This window comes from Orcinus orca, chromosome 4, assembly GCF_937001465.1.
Source record: "Orcinus orca chromosome 4, mOrcOrc1.1, whole genome shotgun sequence".
Lineage (NCBI taxonomy): Eukaryota > Metazoa > Chordata > Mammalia > Artiodactyla > Delphinidae > Orcinus > Orcinus orca.
Window position 1 is genome coordinate 129141330 of NC_064562.1, and position 22300 is coordinate 129163629.

The window sequence follows — 22300 nt, forward strand, 5'->3', positions numbered from 1 at the left end:
AAGCAAGTAATAAACTTAATGAGACTTTCCTTAATGAGACCTCATAACAGTGAACTGTTCATGTTCTAATGTTTTGATGAACTTAGCTATAAGGCTCTAATATCCAATACATAGATGACATTGTAATATTACTCCTAAAACTTAATGAGGACCAGCATTACTTACTTTCTCTATTTTTCCACAGGCAGCTGGCACTTCTTAACAGTTGTGTGACTAATAAAACATGGCATCTACTTTCTTATATAGAAATGAGGAAGTAGTGCTACTAAGCATTATTGTAAACTGGGTCACAGTCACATAACATATTATCTGAAAAAGCTGAGTGTTGCTGCAATTAATGAAGAACCTGGAACTATAACTGGGCTGAGTTTTTTTTTCCTAACCCATTTTTCATAAAACTAAGGGCAAAGCTTTGCAGAAAGAAAAAACATCTAATGACATCATTATCAGCATACATACAGAGAATAAATCAAGTAAGAAATAGTGGAGGAAAAGGATGGGTAAGAAAATTAATATTTAAGGACCACTTATTCTTTTACTGCCGTGCTATACCTCTCATATCGGTTACCTAACTTAACCCTCACAGAAAAATCTGTGTGTCGATATGATTCTTTCCGTTTTATGGATGAAAAACTGAGGATCAGAATGTTTAAGTAGTCTTGGTAGAAAGCAAATTATGTGAGTGGGGTGGAGATGTCATTCTCTTTGACTCTGGGGCAATACTCATTAAATCGCAGCCCCTATGAATGAGCAAGAAAGGTTGGAAGGATGAATGTGTCCTTGCGTTTTCCAAAAAGGAGATGCTGAGGTGGAATCTGGTGTGTAAGATGCTTATTAGTGTTCTTAAGATCAGCACCTGTGGGAGAGAGACGATGAAGGAGGAGTGGGCAAAGACAGAAGTCAAGCTGCGACCCCGGCCCCAGGAGGGAGCCACAGAACTGGAAGTTTTTTTTTTTTTTTAATTAAGAACTGCAAGTTTTATTTATTTATTTATTTATTTATTTATTTATTTATTTATTTATTTATTTATTTATTTATTGTTTTATTTTTGCAGTACGCGGGCCTCTCACTGCTGTGGCCTCTCCCATTGCGGGGCACAGGCTCCGGACGCACCGGCTCAGCGGCCATGGCTTACGGGCCCAGCTGCTCCGCGGAATGTGGGATCTTCCCGGACCTGGGCACGAACCCGTGTAACCCTGCATCGGCAGGCGGACTCTCAACCACTGCGCCACCAGGGAAGCCCGGCTCCTCATTCTTATTCAAGTTGAGCTGAGATGACCACGCCTTCATGATCCCACATCAGCCAGTCATTGAATGTGAGCCACAGAAGAAGGAGGCATGACCTTGGGTGAGTGGTTCTCTGCAGCTTAGTCTGTGACTCAGGGCCCGACCCCTGATGGTGCTCAAAGCAGCCGAGGCTCTAAGTCCAGACTTCATAACAGTGAACTGAAAGGGTGTCTGGCGTGCATGTCACAGTGTCCATCTCAAAGTTGTTTTCCTCTTTGGCCGCGCTGCGCAGCTTGCATGATCTTAGTTCCCCAACCAGGGACTGCAGGCGGCCCCTGGCAGTGGAAGCGCCGAGTCCTAATGACTAGACCGCCAGGGAATTCCCCTAAGTTGCTCTTTCCTAAATGCCAAGTGGGCTAAGGGTTTCCTAACAAAATTGGTTAAAGTTTAACAAAATAGGAAGGGAATGGCAGTTTTTGGATCTGTGAAATATTACAACGGAATGGCCAGTTTACATATTACAAGCTGAAATTGCAGAGCAACTGACGGAGACACAAGGAAAGGGATTTGCTGGCTGTCACAGTAGGTTGTTTAGATTAAGACAGGGTTGCTAACGTATTTTCTGAGATAAACTGGAAAGCTATTTCTCTAAGAAAAATAACGGAGGAACAAGGCCATAGGTACCTAACAATATTGGGGATCGTGGATAAAGGGGATCCTGCATAACTGAAAGCACTTCCCAGGGAAGGGAACAGATACACTGGTCTGAACAAAGTACGAATGTGTACAGGATTGCAGTTGAGATTTTGGTTCCCAAATGCAAGATTACTTTGAAGAGAGCAAGTATGATACAACTATTACATTTACCAGGCAAAATGCATTCTAGGATGGTATATTTTTTTTAACCAGGATTTTCTCTGAGTCACATCTAGTTCATAAAAAAATTTTATTTGGAACATAAAAATGTTTAATTTTTCTCCTGTTAGTCCACTGTTTCCTGTGTATGCACTCATTATTTTGCAGGCTACGTTCAGGTAAACTAGATTACTGCTACCTTGAAGTTTGTGTTTCTTCACATTTCTATACCCTTTTGTTCTCTCTTATTTTCATTGACCTTAGATCTCCTTCATTTTAAGAGAGGGGAGACGTGAAGACGAAAGAAAATTAGCAAAGGTTGATAATGATATGCAAAGAAGTATTGCCTGGACAAAAATAAGTGAAAGTTGGGAAAGAATACTGAGAAACAGGATAGGAATCATTTTGCCTTATGTTTATGAACAGCCTGTGAAAAGCACTTCACCTGGAGAGTAGGCACGCAGGACGGGCTCCAAACCTGGCACACAGCATACTCTCAGCAAATACTAGGGGAACACTAATGAAAGGACAAATCAGTTCAGTTTCTTGCATGATAGAAATGTACTGAATGTACCTTACGGCAATCTGAATCAAGGGGGACTAACCCAGTGCTGTCTGTGGCATTCTTAGTATGACTTGCAAGTTGAGACACTTCCCCCTGTGATAATTTCCAGGGATATTATCAATACATAGTTATTACCTGTGTTTTCTCTTCAGTTAGTAGTTCTTGAGACAGCCATCTTGATATGATTGCTAAAGAAATATATTTACCTAAAATTCTATAATTGCATGCCATCATAAACTTCAGAACAGCTTAGACACCGTATCTCGAGAATAAATCAGAAGCCCAAATTTTTAGCTATTTCAGGGTAGAAACTAGAAGAAAACAGCCTAATTAGAAGCAGAATACCTCTATTACTGGGGCAGAACCTGATATTTGATAGTCTCTTTGATCCTTATTGACATTATTTGCCTCTATCTTGGTATGTTGGAAATCTTGGCATCTCGGTTAAAGTTGAAACCACAATGTGCAGTAAGAGATGAAGATGATACATAAAAGGAAAGAAAACATCCTATACTTCTGCTGACAAATATTGATCCCTAGAGGAAAATAAAAACTGGTCATTAATTTTTGGATTAGGAAAAAAAAAGTGATAAGGCTGCTACAATTAGCAAGAGAATTCCTTTTGTAATTGATGAGGGGAGAGAAGATCGTGTAAGTTTCCTTTGTAATCTTAGAAAGAAAGAATACCCTGGAGTGTATATGTTATCGTCACAATGACAAATAGCCTTATCGTTGGAATGTTACTGGCAAATTCATTACATTAAGTATTGTTTGCTCTGTTTTTCTTTAATACATGCATGCATCCACCCATTCAACAACAATTTCTGTGCACTCAAGAACATTTTTTTTACTTCATTATCTTAAGCAAATCATGCTTTCCCCAGTGTAGCACCTGGATTTTAATCTCAACTCTGTAATTTATTACCCATGTGACCTTGATAATTAATATACTCACCCTCTCTGAGCCTTAACTTTCCCATCCATTAAAAGGATGTAATAACAGCACTTCTGCCATAGATTTGAGTATTAGGTGAGATAATGAATGATTTTGAGCATCTTTTCAAAGGTTTGGTAGCCATTCTGTGCTATGCCTATTCTTGTTTTTCTTTCCTTCTTTTTCTTTCTTTTTTTTTTTTTTTTTTTTTGCGGTACGCGGGCCTCTCACCGCTGTGGCCTCTCCTGCTGCGGAGCACAGGCTCCGGACACGCAGGCTTAGCGACCATGGCTCATGGGCCCAGCCACTCCGCGGCATGTGGGATCTTCCCGGACCGGGGCACGAACCCGTGTCCCCTGCATCGGCAGGTGGACTCTCAACCACTGCGCCACCAGGGAAACCCCTTCTTTTTTTTTTTTTTCCCAATTTTTCTTTTTTTTCGGGGGGGTAGAGGGGCACACCATGTGGCATGTGGGATCTCAGTTATCCAATCAGGGATCCAACCCACGGGCAGTGGAAGCTTGAAGTCTTAACCACTGGACCACCAGGGAAGTCCACCAATTTTTCAATTGGGCAATTAATTCAGTCTCCAAATTGAATTATTTTGTGAAATGATTTGCATTCTTACCTTTCTCCTTTTCTAGGTGACTAGTGTGGCCTGACTGAGGGTTCAGGCCTGGCTGGTACTGAGGAGGAGGGGAGGAAGGAATGAGGGTAATAGATACACTGAAATAATAGATTATGCTGGATTCTGACTTCTATTGTGAGGGATATATCACATCTCTATATCTATATCTTTATATGTCTATATCTTTCTATCTATACACACATATGTATATACATATATACACATGTAATTGTTATTATTTTTAAAAAAAGATAAGGAGGGCTTCCCTGGTGGCACAGTGGTTGAGAGTCCGCCTGCCGATGCAGGGGACGTGAGTTCGTGCTCCGGTCCGGGAGGATCCCACATGCCGCGGAGAGTCTGGGCCCGTGAGCCATGGCCGCTGAGCCTGCGCGTCCGGAGCCTGTGCTCCGCAACGGGAGAGGCCACAACAGTGAGAGGCCCGCGTACGGCAAAAAAAAAAAAAAAAAAAAAAAAAGATAAGGAAAGGAATTTTAGATTTCATAGTAGTGTGGTAGAAGACTGTTGGAACTAGTAAAAAGGAAAGAAAAAGCCCGGAGGGAGGATTCACTGTAACAAGCCCCATACACACCATTTGAAATCCTATTTGAAATCCCATGTCATGTTATCATATTTTATACAATATTATTTATATAGATATCCATTTAAGTGAGTGTGAAATGTAATGAGTAATTTGGAAGTCTTGTCAATTTCCTAAACCTAGGACATTAATGCAATGTAAAATGAATCTGCATTATACAATTCTGTTTTCAATTGTCTGTTCAATGAAGGCAATTACAGAATACACTTTATTTTAATTTAATGACTTTCTTAGATACACTATTATAAAAAAAGGCATTATAAAGTGATATTACATTTTGTCATTCATTGTCCTTGCCGTTTACATTTTGTCATTCTGCTCAGATTGAATACTGATGTGCAGGAGTCTGTTTCACTTCCCTGGTCTAATGCAGTAATATTAAGATATTTAGGACATTAGGTACTTAAAATAACAACATAACTTTTGTTACTTTGTATATACACCACACTGTTTTGCTTATTCTTTGCTGAATTACTTCAAAATAAATGTAAAAAAATAGTATGTGACATCTATTTTAAAAATGTATAATTTGGGGGAGTAAGGAAAGGGCTGAACATTTAAATTTAACCCCTTGCCAAACATCATATTTTAATCTAATCTTTTAACACAATAGAAAGGCTTTTATTTATTTTGGGGAAATTTTTTAAAGGGTCAGTAACATTTTGAATTTTCAAAATGCAAAATTTAGTATTCTAAACCATAGTTTTATTTTTTTCATCAAATCAGCTAAACAGAGAACATATTACTATCACTAGTTTACCCAACTCAGTGTTTTGACTCAGTAATTGAATTCTTTTCAATAAATGTAGAAGTGCCTATAAGTTTTGTTTATGGACATTCTACAATATGTAGTAAATTGTAAACTTTTATTTTTTAGCATTTTTCATCTCAAGGCCCAAGTTTCAGTCATTTTAGTATATTTCTTTAAAGTATACACCTGGAACTCAGTAAATATGAACACATTTTAATCTCCCTTTTGGAGATGTGTTTCATTCTTTAGATGAAACAAAAAGTCCTAAAAATATAATGTCATTCCTGAGCATATAAGCATCTGGAAGGCAACTCAGTTTGTAAAAATTACAGTAGATTTTTATTGCCTAGACTTATTACAAATTTATCAATCTAAAATGCACTTACTGTTACTTAAGTGAATCAGTTGTGAAACTAAATTTGAAAAGTGTCCTTAACTTCAGAGAAAAACCACACTCAATGAGCTATAGATGACCATTAAGGAGGGCATGTTTTCCAAATACTGTTTATGACATTGTGCTCATACTCTTTGAGGTCTCTTCAAGGTAAATTACTTGTTTCCAGTTACTTTTTAAAAATTTTGATTTTTTTCATATAAGCAGATACAGTGCATTAGGTCATGAAAATACCCCCTTTCACATCATTTTTATGCCACCAGTGTCTTAATTTCTGTATTTATTTGTGTTTATAATGAGTTAAAATAAGCATTTCACTTTATTCCTGGGGTGTTTTACTTAGAGTTCCCTTATGAAAAGTATTGTTTCAGCTGCTGTATTGATGGCAAAATTAAAGCTGATTTGGACGTTTTGGTTAAAGGACTTTCTACATACAAATTTAATAAACTCTGCATCCTGAGAAAATTTGGAGTGAAGTATTCATTTTAATAATTTGATATTCCTTAAAAACACAAAGTCAAGATACGCTATTTTCCATCTTGTAATTAACTTCCAGGTACCTTTTTAAAATTAATGCTTTATTTGGTTACGTTTGTGTGATTGCTTAAAATATTAAATATTGTGGCTTCAGAGTCTAAAACATTTGATATTTTCATAGCTAAGAATTATATAGACTGCCCACGTTTCCTAGATTAAATTGTTCAAAACCAGATTATTTACTGTGACAGCTGTACCCTGTCAGTTGGACCATATTTCCATATTTTAGATCTCAGAATGGTGGGGGCGTGTAGACCAGAATTCACAAGTGTACCAATCTCTGCAGATGCAGTAAAGCTTTTTAAATGGTACTGTAATGCTAAAAAAAATTTTCTATATCTTCAGACTGAAAAACAATTGTTTTTGAACTAACCACCTGCTATATCGGTTAGAGGAATTTGTTGACCCAAAATGATATTGATAGACTGTCAGATCTCCTCCCTGGACTGCATGTATAGACACACATATAATAACCATCTATTTCATTTAAATTGAACTTTCTGAATTTTCTTCACTCCTGCTCTAATTCCTGTTTCTCCCCTGTCCTACATACCCATTTCGCTCACATTCACAATTCAGAATTTGATTCAGATAAATCTTCCTCTAGGAAGTTTTTCCAAACCCTACTGCCTGGGTCAAGTCCCTTTTGTGTGTGTGTGTGTGTGTGTGTGTGTGTGTGTGTGTGTGTGTGTGTTAATAAGGCATTTTTATGCTATTTTTGTGTTGTTTTTGCTTTAAAAAATTTTTAATTGAAGTATAATTGACATACAACATTATGTTAGCTTCAGGTATACAGTATAATGATTCGATATTTTTATATATTGTGAAATGATCAACACAATAAGCCTAGTTAACATCTATAACCTTACACAGTTATGATTTTTTTTCTTGTGATGAGAACTTTTAAGATCTACCCTCTTAGCAACTTTCAAATATACAGTTCAGTATTGTTAACTAGAGTAGCCATGCCATGCATTACGTCACCATCAAGTCCCTTCTTATCTCTCCCATATAAATCCATGGGCAGTTTTATCAGAACAGTAGCATTCTGCATTGAAATGACTGGTCATCTGTCTCTTCCCCTGCTTAACTCTAAACAACTGGAAGGCAGAAACTGTATCTTTTTCATTAACACTTAGTAATCCTGAACTATCTTAAGGGATCTATAAATATCTATTTAGTGAATGGATGACTCTGGTGTATGTGAAGCTACGGCTGAAGTGTCAATCCATCTGAAAGTGGTCAGTCAATTTCAAGCACTTCTGACTTAGACTCTGGAAGGATCTGAGATACAAGAAATATTTCAATTGATTAAAAAGAATGGGTATTTGAGAATAGTTGATATCATATTGCATATTTAAATTAATAATCTGAAAACAATCAGATGGGTATGTATAGGCCTGGGCGTTGGTAGGTCAACGTTATAAAGAATTTTAATTCCTATGATTTTGGCCCAGGTCCAAGGAGTTTTTGGAAAGAAGTTCACAAGTACAATGTCATCACTTACTTTTATTTTTCCTGATTAGTCAACGCTAAATGATATATCTCAGGAGCAGACCAATTAATTTTATTGTGTTCATTTTTATATTCTGGATAGAAAATCAATATAAAAATAAATTTGCAGAATAAATTATTAGGTCAATATGGTACTGGTCATAAAGCAATTACATATAGTTCAATAATAAAGCACCGCGGCCATATACATTTTTATTGTCTGTTATCTCATTATTCAAAGTCATGATTTATGAAGTTAAATCAGACTTTAACTCTTCTTGCCAGGTATACCTATCTTTTCATTTGATGATATTTAATCCCGTGTACTTAAACAGTGTCACCTTGCTAGAGAAAAGGATACTATAGAAAGCACACTTAAAAATGCCACTTGCATGTTCCTCTAAATTCAGTCCAACCAAGTTTGATTTAAATAACTTAGCTTAGCAAATTATTAAATTAAAATTAATAATTTTAATTTAAAAATTTGTTTTGGCACTGTTCTGTACTGAGCAGCTCTCAGTCTAGGCTTAACTATACACAAGCATCTCTGAACTCTCTTCCTATCACTGGAAGATTTGTCTCTAATGTCTTGACAATATTTTTGTTTCTATAATTAAAATAAATCTATTAATTTACAGATGCATCACTAGTATTTGTAATGAAGCAATATTGAATGTGAGACTATCTCATGGGGCTTTGTAGGCAGGTGATAGAAATCTAATAAGCTCCTCCAGGAATGGTCTCATGATTCGCTCACATTCTACAAACCTTCCAGATATGTTTCTTTTTTATTTATACTTATGTTTTGAAGATCCTAGGGTTTAAAATTTAAAATGGTTAAATGAGCCTAACGCTGAAACTGCTTGATTGGCTCATATATGCTCCATTAGATACAAAGAAACAAACTCATGTGAACCTAAATTAGGCAAATTGAACATGCTTTATTAATTTAAAAAAATGTTCAACCTTTTTGAAGTTCTTAATTACTAAAAAAATGATACATGGCTATATGAGGGGAAGAGAGAAAATTATCGTGCTTTTTCTATTACAAAAATTTCTATCCAAGAAACTCAAGGAAATCAACTGAAAAACAAAAATTTTGGAAAACTGTCATATAGTACCAAGGCAAAATAATTAAAAGATATTTGTAGCTGTCTCATGGGAACAACCGTTTTCCCCTAATGAAAACTAACACTTTAGAAATGACGCTGGGGAAACTATTTCCTCATGCATAATATGAACTAAATTATAAAATGTGTGGAGGAAACTAGGGACTAATGAATGTTAATTAATTGTCTTAATAAACATCTCTAAAATCTTATTTTATACATATAATAATTTTATGCAAAAAAGAAGACTTAACTGCACAATATTTTTGATGGAAATACTGGATAATTTAATGACATTTTAAATTATATTTTATATATAATTCAATTCCATTCAAAACTGTAATAGGATTAATGTGTTTATTTAATTTTGTCAAGTATTAAAATTGTGTTGGAGAATAAACAGGAAAAGACATAACATTTGAAAAACAAGAATAATTCTAACAATATAAACTAAAAGCTCTATTGATCAACAAAGTTTGATTTTGGCACAGTAATATTTCAATAGAAGTACATGAATAGCCTACTTTTAAAATTTGATAAAAATGGCACTCTAAGCCTGTAGGGGGAATGAAGGAGAGAAATTTGGACAATTACTCTCACTTGACATGTCAGCAGTTGTGGGATTATGAGGCACCATCATTCCTCCAGCAGAAACAAGTAGTAGAAGACATGTTAATATTTGGTGGGGACTTTTTCTGAAACAAAGCAGCTCTAATACATATATGTAGTATAATATGTAATATACTTGCAACAATTTTATTAATATGAATGGGAACTAAATTGTTTAATTGGTAGCTGTACAATTGCAGAACAGTGTCAATATGCACAAATGTATCTTAAATTAAAAATGTGTTTCTAATCATATACGGACCAGCCAGTAATATATAACACATGGACAAAAAAAAGGAAATCTTTTTGTTATGTGTTTGGGTACCATGGACAAACATTTTTTGTTATATATTTCATTTTCGTAAATACCAGGAAAAGTAACACTTCATATAATATTACCAATATAGTGTCTTAAAGTTTGCCTATTATTTACTGTCCCCAAATTTCTTGTTCATTGTGGAGCCCTACAATGATTATTTTGATCAAAAATACCATACCAATTGCCCAAACTAACTTTATTTTCTTATTCGTTTAAAAATGATTTAAGCATGTTAAGAAGGCAAATGGTGAATTTTTAGCAACTTTTCATCTGTACTTTTCGCTTGTTTCATTTACCTTCAAAATCCTTTTAAATTAAATTATTGGCTGCTAAATTATGACTTGATAAATTATGGATGGGAAATAACTATCACCTATACCAACTAAAATGAATGTCATTTGCTTAATCATGTAAATGTTATGCTCAATTCTTTTCCTATATTTGAACTTGTTTTAACAATGAATTCGATGATTTGAGTTCTTTTTCTTTTTTATCTAAATATGACACCAAGACATATGTAGCAGAACTGCAGCCTTTGCAAAAATTAATTAGTGACAGTATGCCTGGTAGCACAGAGTCATCTTTCCAATTTTGGTTTCCTCCTAGCAAGGTAAGCAGCAACAGAAACAAAAACAATCCCCTTCTAGACTTTAACAACTGATAAAGTCAAGCATTTTATTTTATAATCCTCTTCTAAGTTTCTTGCCTTGGACTCTTTGAGATGCAAGTCACAATCCCTGTCTTCCTGGGTGCTGCTTCTCCTCTGGGCTTCCTGGACCGCAAGGACTCTCTTCCCTGGCCTGGCCAGTCCTACCCCCAGACTGCTCTGATGTTATCCCAAAGGGTTAGGCTTATTTCTGTGGCCTTCCTTGTTTTCCCAGGTTTGACATGATACAGGCTTTCTAAGACCAGTACCTGAATGCAATCTTTTAACATGTCCCACACAATCACCATTTTTCTCCTGGTGCTCATGTCATTGAATCCAATATGGCATCTCTTGTTTGGCTTGTCTGTGAATCCCTTGTCTTCTGTGATTCCGGTGGAATAGATTTTAGCAGTTTCTGTCTTTAAAAAGAATTGTAAAGGAGGCTAGGAAACAAGCATTCATCACCCTGTCTGGAGCAATGGAGCGGTCTGCAATAAATCCATAGAACTTATTGTTGTAGCTTTGATCTTTGAAACAGACCAATTTACTTTTCTTTCTGTAGGGTCTAATTCATTAGACTCCTGTTATAAAACTTTTATTGGAGAAGTTGAATCATAGAGTCAACCAGAAAGAACAGATTTGTTGATAAGTAGTATAAGTGTCATAATGTGAAGAATAAAATGCTACAGACAAAAGTATTTATTTCCTGCTTTTAGAAGTGAAACAGCTTGAAAAAGAAAACAATACTGCATTCCCAGTGATGATAAATTTCAGTTTTGCAAAATACAGCGGTTTGGCATGCTTGCTGTATTGGAGACATGATTACTAATCTGTATTATAATGCACACACACGTAATACATATGTATGCATTTATATATGGATTTGTGTATGTGTGTGTATACACTTTCTATACATATCTTGTTTTTATTTTAATTATTATTATTATTATTTTTACTAATATTTATTGAGGGCTTAATACAAAGTTCTGGAGAGCTCCAGGCACAGGGCATACCAAAATTATGGATGAAAGAAAAGCCCTTCTCATGAAACTTATAGTTTGGGGAAGCAGACAAACGAACAAATAATTCGTGTACCAGTTGGTGATGAGTGGTAGGGAGAAGAATCAAGCAGGGAAATAGATGGGAGAATGATGGTATGGGGGTCTGGAAAGACTTGCCTGATGAGGTGACATTTAAGCAAAGACTTGAAAGAAGGGAGGGGATAAGGAGTGCAGATGCCTGGGGAAATTGTAGTATTTATGCCTATGCCGAGGGGGCAGGGAGTGTGAAGGCTCTGCTCTCCTGTTTGGCAAAATCAGAGGAAAGTAAGGGGGCTGGTGTGAACTGAAGACGGTGAGTAAAGGGGGAAGTGATAGGAAAGTTGGTCAAAGAATTGATCAGGTTGATGTGGAAAATAGGCTACAGGTGCTCACATTTGTGAGTGAGAAGGGTTAGTTCCCTTCGAGAAGATAGCAGGGGCTGGAATTAGGGTGCCCCTAGGTTTGGATGTGATAGGGCATTCTTGGAGCCTGAATAGTTTGGAAGATAAAGCTGGCAGGACTTCTTGAAATCAAGATAGATGCTTTACTTACATCCATGTATGTGGGGCCTCAAAAGTTTAAATATCTGAACTCTTAAACCTCAAAAAGAGTTGTCCGAAGACTATATCTGAATCACGTGAGGAATTTGGACATTCCATCTCATCTCAAGTTACGTCCCGACAGTAGTTTTCTGTGGAGTATTCTTGGCAAATTTAATTGCAAACTTGCCTGTGAGCAGCACAAATTGTTAATTTCAATGATCTGTAGTTTACAGATTACACTGTTGTTGCTGTTGTTTTTAACTCCATTTAAAAAATTAGATTGATATTTTCTATAACTTATCAATTGGAACTTCTCTTTTCTATTATTTCTCAATAATAACACAAACAATTTTGTGTTATTCTTTATAAATATGGCGATCTGCTTTGCACATTCTCTCAGTGTTGTGAATAAATCCATCCCTTCCAGGAAACTTTAATTTAATTTAATTTCAGTATTCAATTATAATTTTTTTTATTCATAAATTTTGGACTTTAGTTTCTTTTATCTGTGCTCTATTTTTAGGTTCCTATCCTCAATTCTTTATTCAGGAAGAAATGAGACTCATAAGAATCCCATAACTTGGTCAACCACATAAAAATAGTTGAGAGAACTAGAATTTTAAAGTGTGGATATGCATTTTAAAATATGAATTTTGAAATAGATATGCACAAAGTAGCTAATAATAGCAAACACTCATAATGGGCAGCTACTGTTCTAGGTGCGTTTATGTATTTTAACTCATATAATCGTCACAATAACCTCAAGGGGTAGCTGATATTAGTATCTGCAATGTGGAGATGAGGAAATTGTAGCATATTGAGTGTAAGTAACGTGCCTGAGGAACCTCACACAGTGGATAAGTGGCATTGCCAGGAGTTGAGCTTTGACTCCGGCTTCAGAATTCCATATAACACATTATGCACTGGACTTCTCTTCAGGTTGAAATAGCTTAAAATAGTTTGAGAGATTTTGTCACAGAAATCATGAGGGGTTCATACACATTGGTTCATTTCAGAGAATAGCACAGGCAATGCTAAATGCTTGCTTTTTTATATTGATTATAAAAAGAGGTGGGAGGAGATGGCTGGTGATTGTATACATTGCATGTTACCTGTGACAAAGGCATAATTTCTTATTACTAAGTTTATTGTCATGTTTCTTTTTAGCTTCACTGTGCTACTGAAATGGGAACCAAGTGTCCTCAGGGTCTTGTCTGTGGGAACATTATTTATCTCTTCAATACATAGCTATAGGTTTGCATATGTTTAATTTCGAGATGTTAAAGGCTTCTGGATAAGACTCTGTGATTTCCAGGCAACATCCTGGGAACATGTAGGAGAGAATTACAATTGATTTAGACCTGTGAGCATTTAGTCCGTAGACTTTATTACCTGGAAGTTCAGAAAGAAAAACATGTCTATAGCTTCACTCCATAGAGCATAGCGTGAAGAGAACTTATTTTAGATAATGTAGACAAACCACAATCTGTTGGTTTTGAACCTCAAATCCTGTGTTACAATAAGCCCCCCACCTCCAACACTCCCCAAAGCACACTACGCTATCCTTGACTTGCGGTCCATCTTTATCAGCAAACAAAATGGGGGAAAATATACTCAATATAAAAGTTCCTCTCCTGACACACCTTCTCCTGACACACCCTTCCTTTCCTCTCCTTGGTACATTTGGTCCAGGTACTAAGATGCCTTCTCTTGCTCCAGGTCAGAAGTAGTTGAGGTTTCTTGCTGCTCTTCTGAAATCACTGCTGACAATTATACAACCCACAGTGATTTTGGTCTCATACCAACTCATGTGATCTAGAAATGGTCATTGGTATCCACAAAAATGTAGTCCTGATTCTCTTGTATCCTTTCAAATTGGCTTCTGGCTTCTCTTTTCTGCTATATAGTCTTACCCTGCAGCTAGTGTCTTATTCCTGGTGTACCGTTTAGAATTCCAAAAAGATTTGTAAGATTTAAGAAAATGAGAATGAAGTCTTAAATAATTAAGAATATCCTAGAAATTATTGCGTTTACATGGACATATCTGATTGTATGGCGATATTTGAATTCCACTTGATTTGAAAGAGAAAGTGCCAACGTTTGTGACATAGCAATTCCACCGATGTTTTTTCTTGGCAGTGTTTCCACAGACATTTTACATGTATCATTAAACAATCAGCGTTACTTTCTTTGTCAGTAGGAAAAATAAATCTTTAAAACTCAAGGGCCTCAATGGTCAAATACCAAGTCAATGATCTCTTATTCCCTTCAGCATGTTGAACTCATTTTAATTCTAAGCCATGCACTTTTACCATATGAAGGGCATTGTAGACAGGCGGCTCTTAGCTTTGTACTGATTGCAAACAAACATATTTGTAGGCAGCACTACTGTGAGATCTTTACACCAATATAAAAAAACAACAGTCGGGGTCGTTCAATTCCTGATATGTCTAGGGATGTTTAATTTGGTCTGTTTGGCTGGTCTTGTTAGATAAGAATAGGCAACTGGGATGTACAAACATAAAGACTCTTTAGAGGACAGGCAATACCTTTAAATGCAAACAGCCATGAATACGTACACCTTGGTGCTATGAGTGAGAGAATGACTTTGTATAAGTTTTATGCTTACAGATTGAAGTTCATTTCTTACTAGTATAAAGATATAAAGTAATGCATATGTTCATTTAACAATTACTTATCTTGTGCCAGGTACTGTGTTACGCATGAGAGACGAAAAAAGGAAAAGACATCTCTCATTCTAATAATTTACAGTATAGCACGTAGACAACACTACAATGTAGGTGAAACAATAATGGTGTAATCTAAGAATATCAAACCAGCTGCTGGAATTATAGTGATAAATATATTATCATTATTACCCAGATATTGAGGGCCTAATGCCAAGGGAAATGGAAGATTTCTGGTACAACTTAAGGCCAGAGATGCAACATTGAGAAGACTGATACTTCTGTGATTTAGATATGAAGGAATTGGCAAGCAAAAGGGAAGGGACTTACACAGCCAGGTTGCTTGAAATTCAAAGTGGTACTGTGTTAGTGAATTAGCAATACCAATTCAAGTGTTCTAGGCAGCAGCATGTACAAAGGCCTAGAGATGTAAAAATCATGAGGTAATTGGAGAATTGTAAATAGGTGATTGTTACTAGAATTTGGAATGTAATTTTTAAAGATTGTGAAATAAGAATGGCCAGGTAGACAAAATCACAGATCATAAAGGAACTTCACGGAATATATATTGGAGTTTGCATTTTGTCCTCTACATTTGGGGAACATTTGAAGGTTTTCTAAGGTAAAGAATAGTTTGATCCTATTTACAAGTTATAAAGACCATTCCACCATTACTGTGGTGTATGATTTAGAGAGAAATGACAGCTCCAGGTTAGAGTGTGTGACAAAATTCTAGGAGAGAGAAGGAGAGCCTGTAGTAAAACAGTGGTTAGAGGTATGGTGTGAAGCCTAAGTTGACTCAATATTTCATACTTTGTTGACATCTGGAAAATTGGGATGATCTTAAATGGCCTACCCACAAAGTCTGCCTCCTTTCTGCTTCTGTGCGCAAGGTACCCTAGCCAAAACTTGTCCTTATCAAGTGGATCAGGTACAGTTTCTGCTTGTCCCTGAAAGTGGGTTTCAGTTCCCTGCCAGCCTGAGAATTACTCAAACTAGCCAATTACATGTTCTTGCAGGAACCAAGGGCCACCTCGACCTCTTGGTGCTACAAAGCTTGTCTCTCACAGCCCTGGTTATTCATTTCTTCCCAAGTGCAGCCCCTTTGGCATCTGGCATGGTGTGCTATGTCCTCTTCCCAGGCTGTTGAGTATATGTAACAAATAAACCGTTGTTGATCCCACCTCTTCAGTATTGGGAGTTGTGTGTTTGGCATCCCCTGATAACTATAGGGCAAGAATTCAGCTCTCATCATTGAGGTGAATAGGAGGTGATCAAAAACAAGCAGATGAAGAGAATAGAGATTAGAGCTGTGCTGTCCAACATAGAAACCTCTAGCCCCATGTAGCTATCAAGCACTTGGAATGTGGCAAGTCCAAAATTGTTATGTGCTATACGGGTGAAATACAAATTAGATTTTGAAGGTTCAGTATGACCACAAGGGTATAAAAATCTCATTAATAATTTTTTAATTGATTTCATGTTGAAATAATATTTTAGACATATTGTATTAAATAAAATATGAGAAACAGTAAAATGTTTTTGAATGGAAATTAACTATATAAATGTCTTATTGGGGGCCTGAAATACCAGACATTTGCAATGAAAAATGCAACAAAAATAATATTTGGTAATAATAAATATAATAGGAAGCAATATATTATATAATAGAGTGCTTCATTTGTGGAAAGGAGATCTTATCACAAGAGGTGAAGTTGGAAATAAAGACTCGTAGAGAATTCAGATAAATTTTCTTGTAATTTTTAACTATCTAGTATCTTTAAGCATTGATTTGTTATTACATGTATCTCTTCATTAAATTTTATGACTTTCCTTTGAGGGAGTTGTACCTCTAGACCTGATATTCCTGATAGAGGATCTGTTGGGTTACAAAAAATTTGAAGAGAGAGATATAAAGAGAAGATAAGGGGAAGATATTCTACTAGATAAACTGAGGATTAAGTAGGTAGGAGGAAAGGGACAAAGAGACTTCAATAGAAGGGACTGAGCTGGAATGATTTTTCTCTGAATGTTGATCAGAACAATAGCAGGGAGTCATGCGAAATTTATTTTTGAATGATGATGGTGAAGACAGTTTCTCATTTTAACCAAATACAGTTAATTATATGTTTAAGATATATATGTTTTATTATTAAAGGGAATAGAAAAACATATTCTTGTCTGATGAAAAAAGAGATAGTGGTTTGAATATTATACGTTATTTCTGTAACAGACATGTTCCAGCATAACCACATTAGGCAATGGGCTAAGTTGTCTAAATATATTCTCATTTAATGTTTACAGTGACCCAATGAGTAATACTTTATTGTCTCTATTTTACAAAAAAGGAAACTGTGACTCAGGGAAGTTCCACAAATTGTCCGAGGTCACATAGCTTGCCTGAGGCAGAACTGGGATGTGAACCCAGATACCCAAAGTCCCCTCTCATAATTTCCTGGTTACACTTGTTATATGTTTGGAATTTAGGGAACATGTATAGAGCGAACCAAGTCAAAGGGAAGGAAATAGATTCACCTATGGGTGAAAACCTTGGATTTTAGAGGAGAAACAACATTACTCTAGTGGCCATACCAGCAGTAATATTTATTCTGAAGAAGTGAGAACCGAAGATATGTTATGCATGTACTACATCAGTTATTTAACAATTTCAGTAAAAGCAGAGTTCTCTTTATGTTCTCCCCACCCACTTCACTGGCTCACACAAGAAAATATTCATTTGCATATATATACATATACTGAACAAACATATGTACCTATGGCCAAGCTGTGTTCCTACAGTTGAAGTAAAATCCTATATGCAAGACTCTTTGATTTTTTTCTTTTTGAAATCATTGGCCAGCATTGTTTTTGAGGGACCGCCATCAAGCAAATGGTTAATATCTAGCCACCAAAAGCAGACTTGTAAGATATTATTCAAGTGTAAATTGTTTGCATAATTAAAAATAAATCGACACTCATGGTAAGCAGGTCACTTTATATCATATTAAAACAGTGAGATAGAAGAACAAAAACTCCATTAGGTATATGTGAACGGGTTTGTTGAAATCAAGGCAAATAAAATCTCTTATTGGATGAAGAACTATCTTTTTTGTAGAAAAAAAATAGTGTTAGAAGGAGTATAAATTTTTCTCACTAGCATTCTTCATTGTTGCTTATTTAATTGTTTTGAGGCCATTGTTAAACACCAACAAAATTTGTTTTTGTATGAGATTTGTAATATAATTTTTAGAGGCTGGTATTTGAAAAGCATATATTAATATATCTTGATATAGGGTTATAACAAATATTGTTCCTTACCTTTATTAATGTAATCAATGATTATATTTGTAAGTTAGGCAGTTGGAATAAAGAAAAAGAAGGAAAGAGGAGAAATATTGGCTTGTTTAAAGGTTTTAGGTAGTTCTTTAAAATTTTTAAAAGTATGTCATTCAACACCATGAAAGATAATTTATTTAGAGTTAAACTATTACCTATGCTAAATATTGAGTCAATAGTTCTGAAGTAGCCAGTGGGTAAAAATTGGGAAAACCAAGATATTCTTAAAACTAAAATTTTTCCAGATTTATTATAATCTTCTCATAGCCCAGAGTCCCTTTAAGTAGTTTACTGTAAGAGATGAATTACATAATTAAAATTTGTTTTGTTGTCTTCACTGTCAATCTTAGTAAGAAAAATGTGCATACTGATTGAAATGAACCAGGGAAGAAAAGACTAGTTGAATTTGTGGGAATTTTGCTCCCAGCTATTCGTAGGTAGGTGAATGATACTGTATACATTATTTAGAAAAAATAAGAAAATGAAGAAAATTAGTTACATTTAAAAAAATCTGGTGATTAGGTAGACTTTGAATTATATGAATTTTACTCAATATGAAAAGTATCTCCCCTCTTTTCTACAAATATCTCTTTTTTCCCACTTGGGAAAAAAAATGTTAATCTCTACTTCACGAAAGAAAAAATTAGAATGTAACTGGAGGAAACTAGTGAACAAATAAATCAAAAGTTAGAGTTCTAAATACACAATTCTTACGATTTTAGTGTGCTTTAATGGAATGCTATCAAGCACATGCTCACCTAAGTAACAATAAGGTGGAGAAACTGAGTCTCACACTGAACAAAGAACAGCAAAAGCAACAGTTTTGTGATTTGTATCAATTCATACCCAAGAAAAATCTTAACATTTTCTGAAAAAGATCAAGAGCCTTTAGATGCAGTGGGAAAACAACAGAAAAACAAACATCTTAATGAAGTATAGATCCAAAGGTGAATCCTGTTTCTTGATTCTCTTTTAGATCATACTTGAATTGTTTGCTTAAAACCACAAACAACAAATAAACAGAAACGATGATCTTCAGTTTCCTTTGAAGACACTGAATTATGTCAAGCATAACTGCTCAAATTATAGGAGAAAGTAATATTATTTACAGCCTATAGAAAAATTACTCTGGAGGAAGGATGGATTGATAGGTAATGCTACCAAAGCCACTTTGATTTACTGTTCTGCTGAAATTTTACATTCATGTATCACGGAAAAGATTAACAAACCTTTAACATAACTTCATTGACAAATGAGACAAAAATCCTCCAAATGGGAGAGTAACCTATAACTCTAAGACAGGAAGAGCATCACTTCTTCTCTAGAAATTAATTTTTGGATGGCATGGATGAGAAATATGGTTTAATTTAGAGAATTCATGGTGTTTAAAGAGGTAAGCTTTAGATTACATTTCTTCTGTTCAATAGGCATTAAAAACATAATATTCTGCATTAGTATACATACTGACACATATAAAAGTCCATGCTTTAAACGATTGACATGTACTACATAAAAGGCACAAGTGCCTCTCTCTACCTGTAAACACATACTGGTATTTTCATTCCATGTCTTATCAATAAAGTTTTTTTCTTCTGTGGATAGTGAAAAAATATATAAATACTACATTATTGTCAAGGTGGAAATACCTAGATTAATAGTATGGTAAGATTTTTACCCATGGAAAGATGGCCTTACACACATTAGTTAATATTATGCAAAGTATGCACTTTCTCATTCATTTTCCCCCCAAATCTCTGATAGCCGCTGTTGGAACCATAAATGCAAAATTCACTGAGAATGGCATGCTTGCCAGATAAAATACTATTGTCAGTGAATATGGAAATTTTCAGATAGTTTCCTCCTATAAGAGGAAAACAGACCAAAAATGTGGAAGGTTACAACTTTGCAACTTCTTTAGCAAGTCAAAGAAATTCATAAAGAGGAGTAACAGAGGAAAACATGTGTGGGCTAAATATAATAAGTAATAACTGCTCAAAATAAGAGCATAGGATTATACTTATAATTTCATAACAAAATCAAAATTGTTTTTAAATTAGCAAGGGAAAATGTAAGCCCTTAATTCAGATATTGGGTTACTACTAGCCTCATTTACAGATATCTCAGTCCTTATCTTTTCCTCAAGATTCTAATTTGTCTCTTGCATATAATCAGTGTTCTCAGTCAAACAGTTTCTGAAACCTTATGGTCAACAGAGGAACTGGGCTGTGTTATGATCCCCACATTGGAAACTGGATAATGCCACAAAACCCCACATTATTTCTCAAAAGTCACACAGGGATTGATGCTAGTAATTGCCAATGAGGGCATATATAACGGTTTTCATTTTATGAAAAAGATAGAAGGAGATTTATTCACACGATCCTCTGTTGACAGTCACAAGTGCATTAAGGGGATAAAAGATGGGGGGTTTGTTTTTCTGTTTCATAGTAAAAGTCAGTATCTTGGGAGCCTTGGTTCTTCTCTCCAGTGCTATCTCACTTTTTGTAGCTCCTGTCTCAGCCATGATGGGAGAGGCTGCCCCAGTCTGTGTAGCAGTTTGGACAGTTCCACATTATGATCTCGGTAGTAATTAGAGAGGAAGGTTCTAGACTGAAAAGTGAAAAGAAAAAGAAGGCAAAGGAAGCTATAAGTTCATTAAATGAGATTGCGCACATTTCTTAAGAAATTCTACTTCACTAGGACCTGCTGTAAAATAGGTATTTCTTTGTATTTTTCTGCAGATATCACTCATTTTTACCATTAGAAAATATTTGGCAGAAGTATAGCTGTAAAATAAAAATGGGTCCAGGTATAGCTTACGTGCCTTATACAACCACTAAAACACCAATTTATTAAGGGATTGCTGAAGTCTATGTAGGGAGAAAAGTTGATAAGAAGTATATAATACTAAAGAAGAATGAGGTACGTAGGGACCAGATGTACCAAATCTACAGAAAAAACATCTGTTTTTTAAATTGGTCACTTTATGTAAAATTGGGTCATAGCATAAAGATGAAAAATGAACATAATCACAAAAGCTGAATTTCATGATTAAAGAAATAACTTGCAATTTATAAAATGTTTTCTATATTTATTCAGGACCAAAACAGTTTTTTTGAAAAATCATTAAGCATTCCTTCTTCAAAGATATTATAAGGTCTCATTATAAAGATCACTATAATGATCTTTCCTGTGATTCTTATATTCCTAACCAAGCTGGAGTGATGGGCCATTTTTAGATGAATGGTTTAAAAAAGGATTATCAGATACATCTGTGGTTTTAGTTTGTTTTATTTCTGGAAGACAGAAAATTTATAATTGGTCTTTCTCTGTGGATGTCACTTACCTCATATAAGAACCCAATGAACATAGTTCTGTGTCTCTTTGATAAAATAGTAGAGATGAACATTTTTCCTGTGAAAATATAGGCAGCAATGGCCCACGTATCGGCTTCCATCTGGTCAAAGTTACACCATCTCTCTTAAGCCCTCCCAATATTTTAGCACAAATGAGTCTCTTCCTAAAACTCCCTTAGCCACTTTTGTGTGTACTGTGGAAATGGACTTAACATAACCACATTTTGTCTTGTACCATTAACCAGGAATTTCGTTACATTTCTACCCTTAAACCAGATTGTAAACACTTCAAATTCTGGATGAGATTTTTATAGAAGTAGTGGAATTTTACATTGATTTCTTGGTAGATTAAAGTGATTTTTGAAGGCCTTTTGAAATTATTGAGTTCAAAGGTATAGTTTGAGGACCTTCTGGTTCTTCTATATCCATAGTAATACCTAATATCTTCCATCCTCCTTTTGCCCACCTTGTCTTAGGAGAGATACTCATTATATCTGCTCAGTTGATTGCTAATTGGTTTCCCAATCCTAGTCTATCTCCTCATACTATAACTTTTATTGAAAGATTTTTTTCCCCTGCCTTTTTGTAGTTTCACATTGTTTTGTGTATCTTATTATAAACAAGTGACTGTAACTAACTTATCCTCCTATAATAAATCTGGGCTCATAACTGT

General features: G+C 35.3%; 1 protein-coding gene across 1 annotated transcript in view; it reads right to left on the minus strand.

Annotated features, from left to right (window-relative positions):
* Positions 1 to 17555: 17555 nt before the first annotated feature.
* Positions 17556 to 22300, minus strand: part of LOC101270501 (N-deacetylase and N-sulfotransferase 4) — a 251015-nt gene continuing 246270 nt past the window's right edge. The window contains exon 13 of the mRNA XM_049708891.1: positions 17556 to 20881. Coding sequence (XP_049564848.1) covers positions 20762 to 20881 — 120 coding nt within the window. The 3' untranslated portion in view covers positions 17556 to 20761. The remainder of the gene's footprint in view (positions 20882 to 22300) is intronic.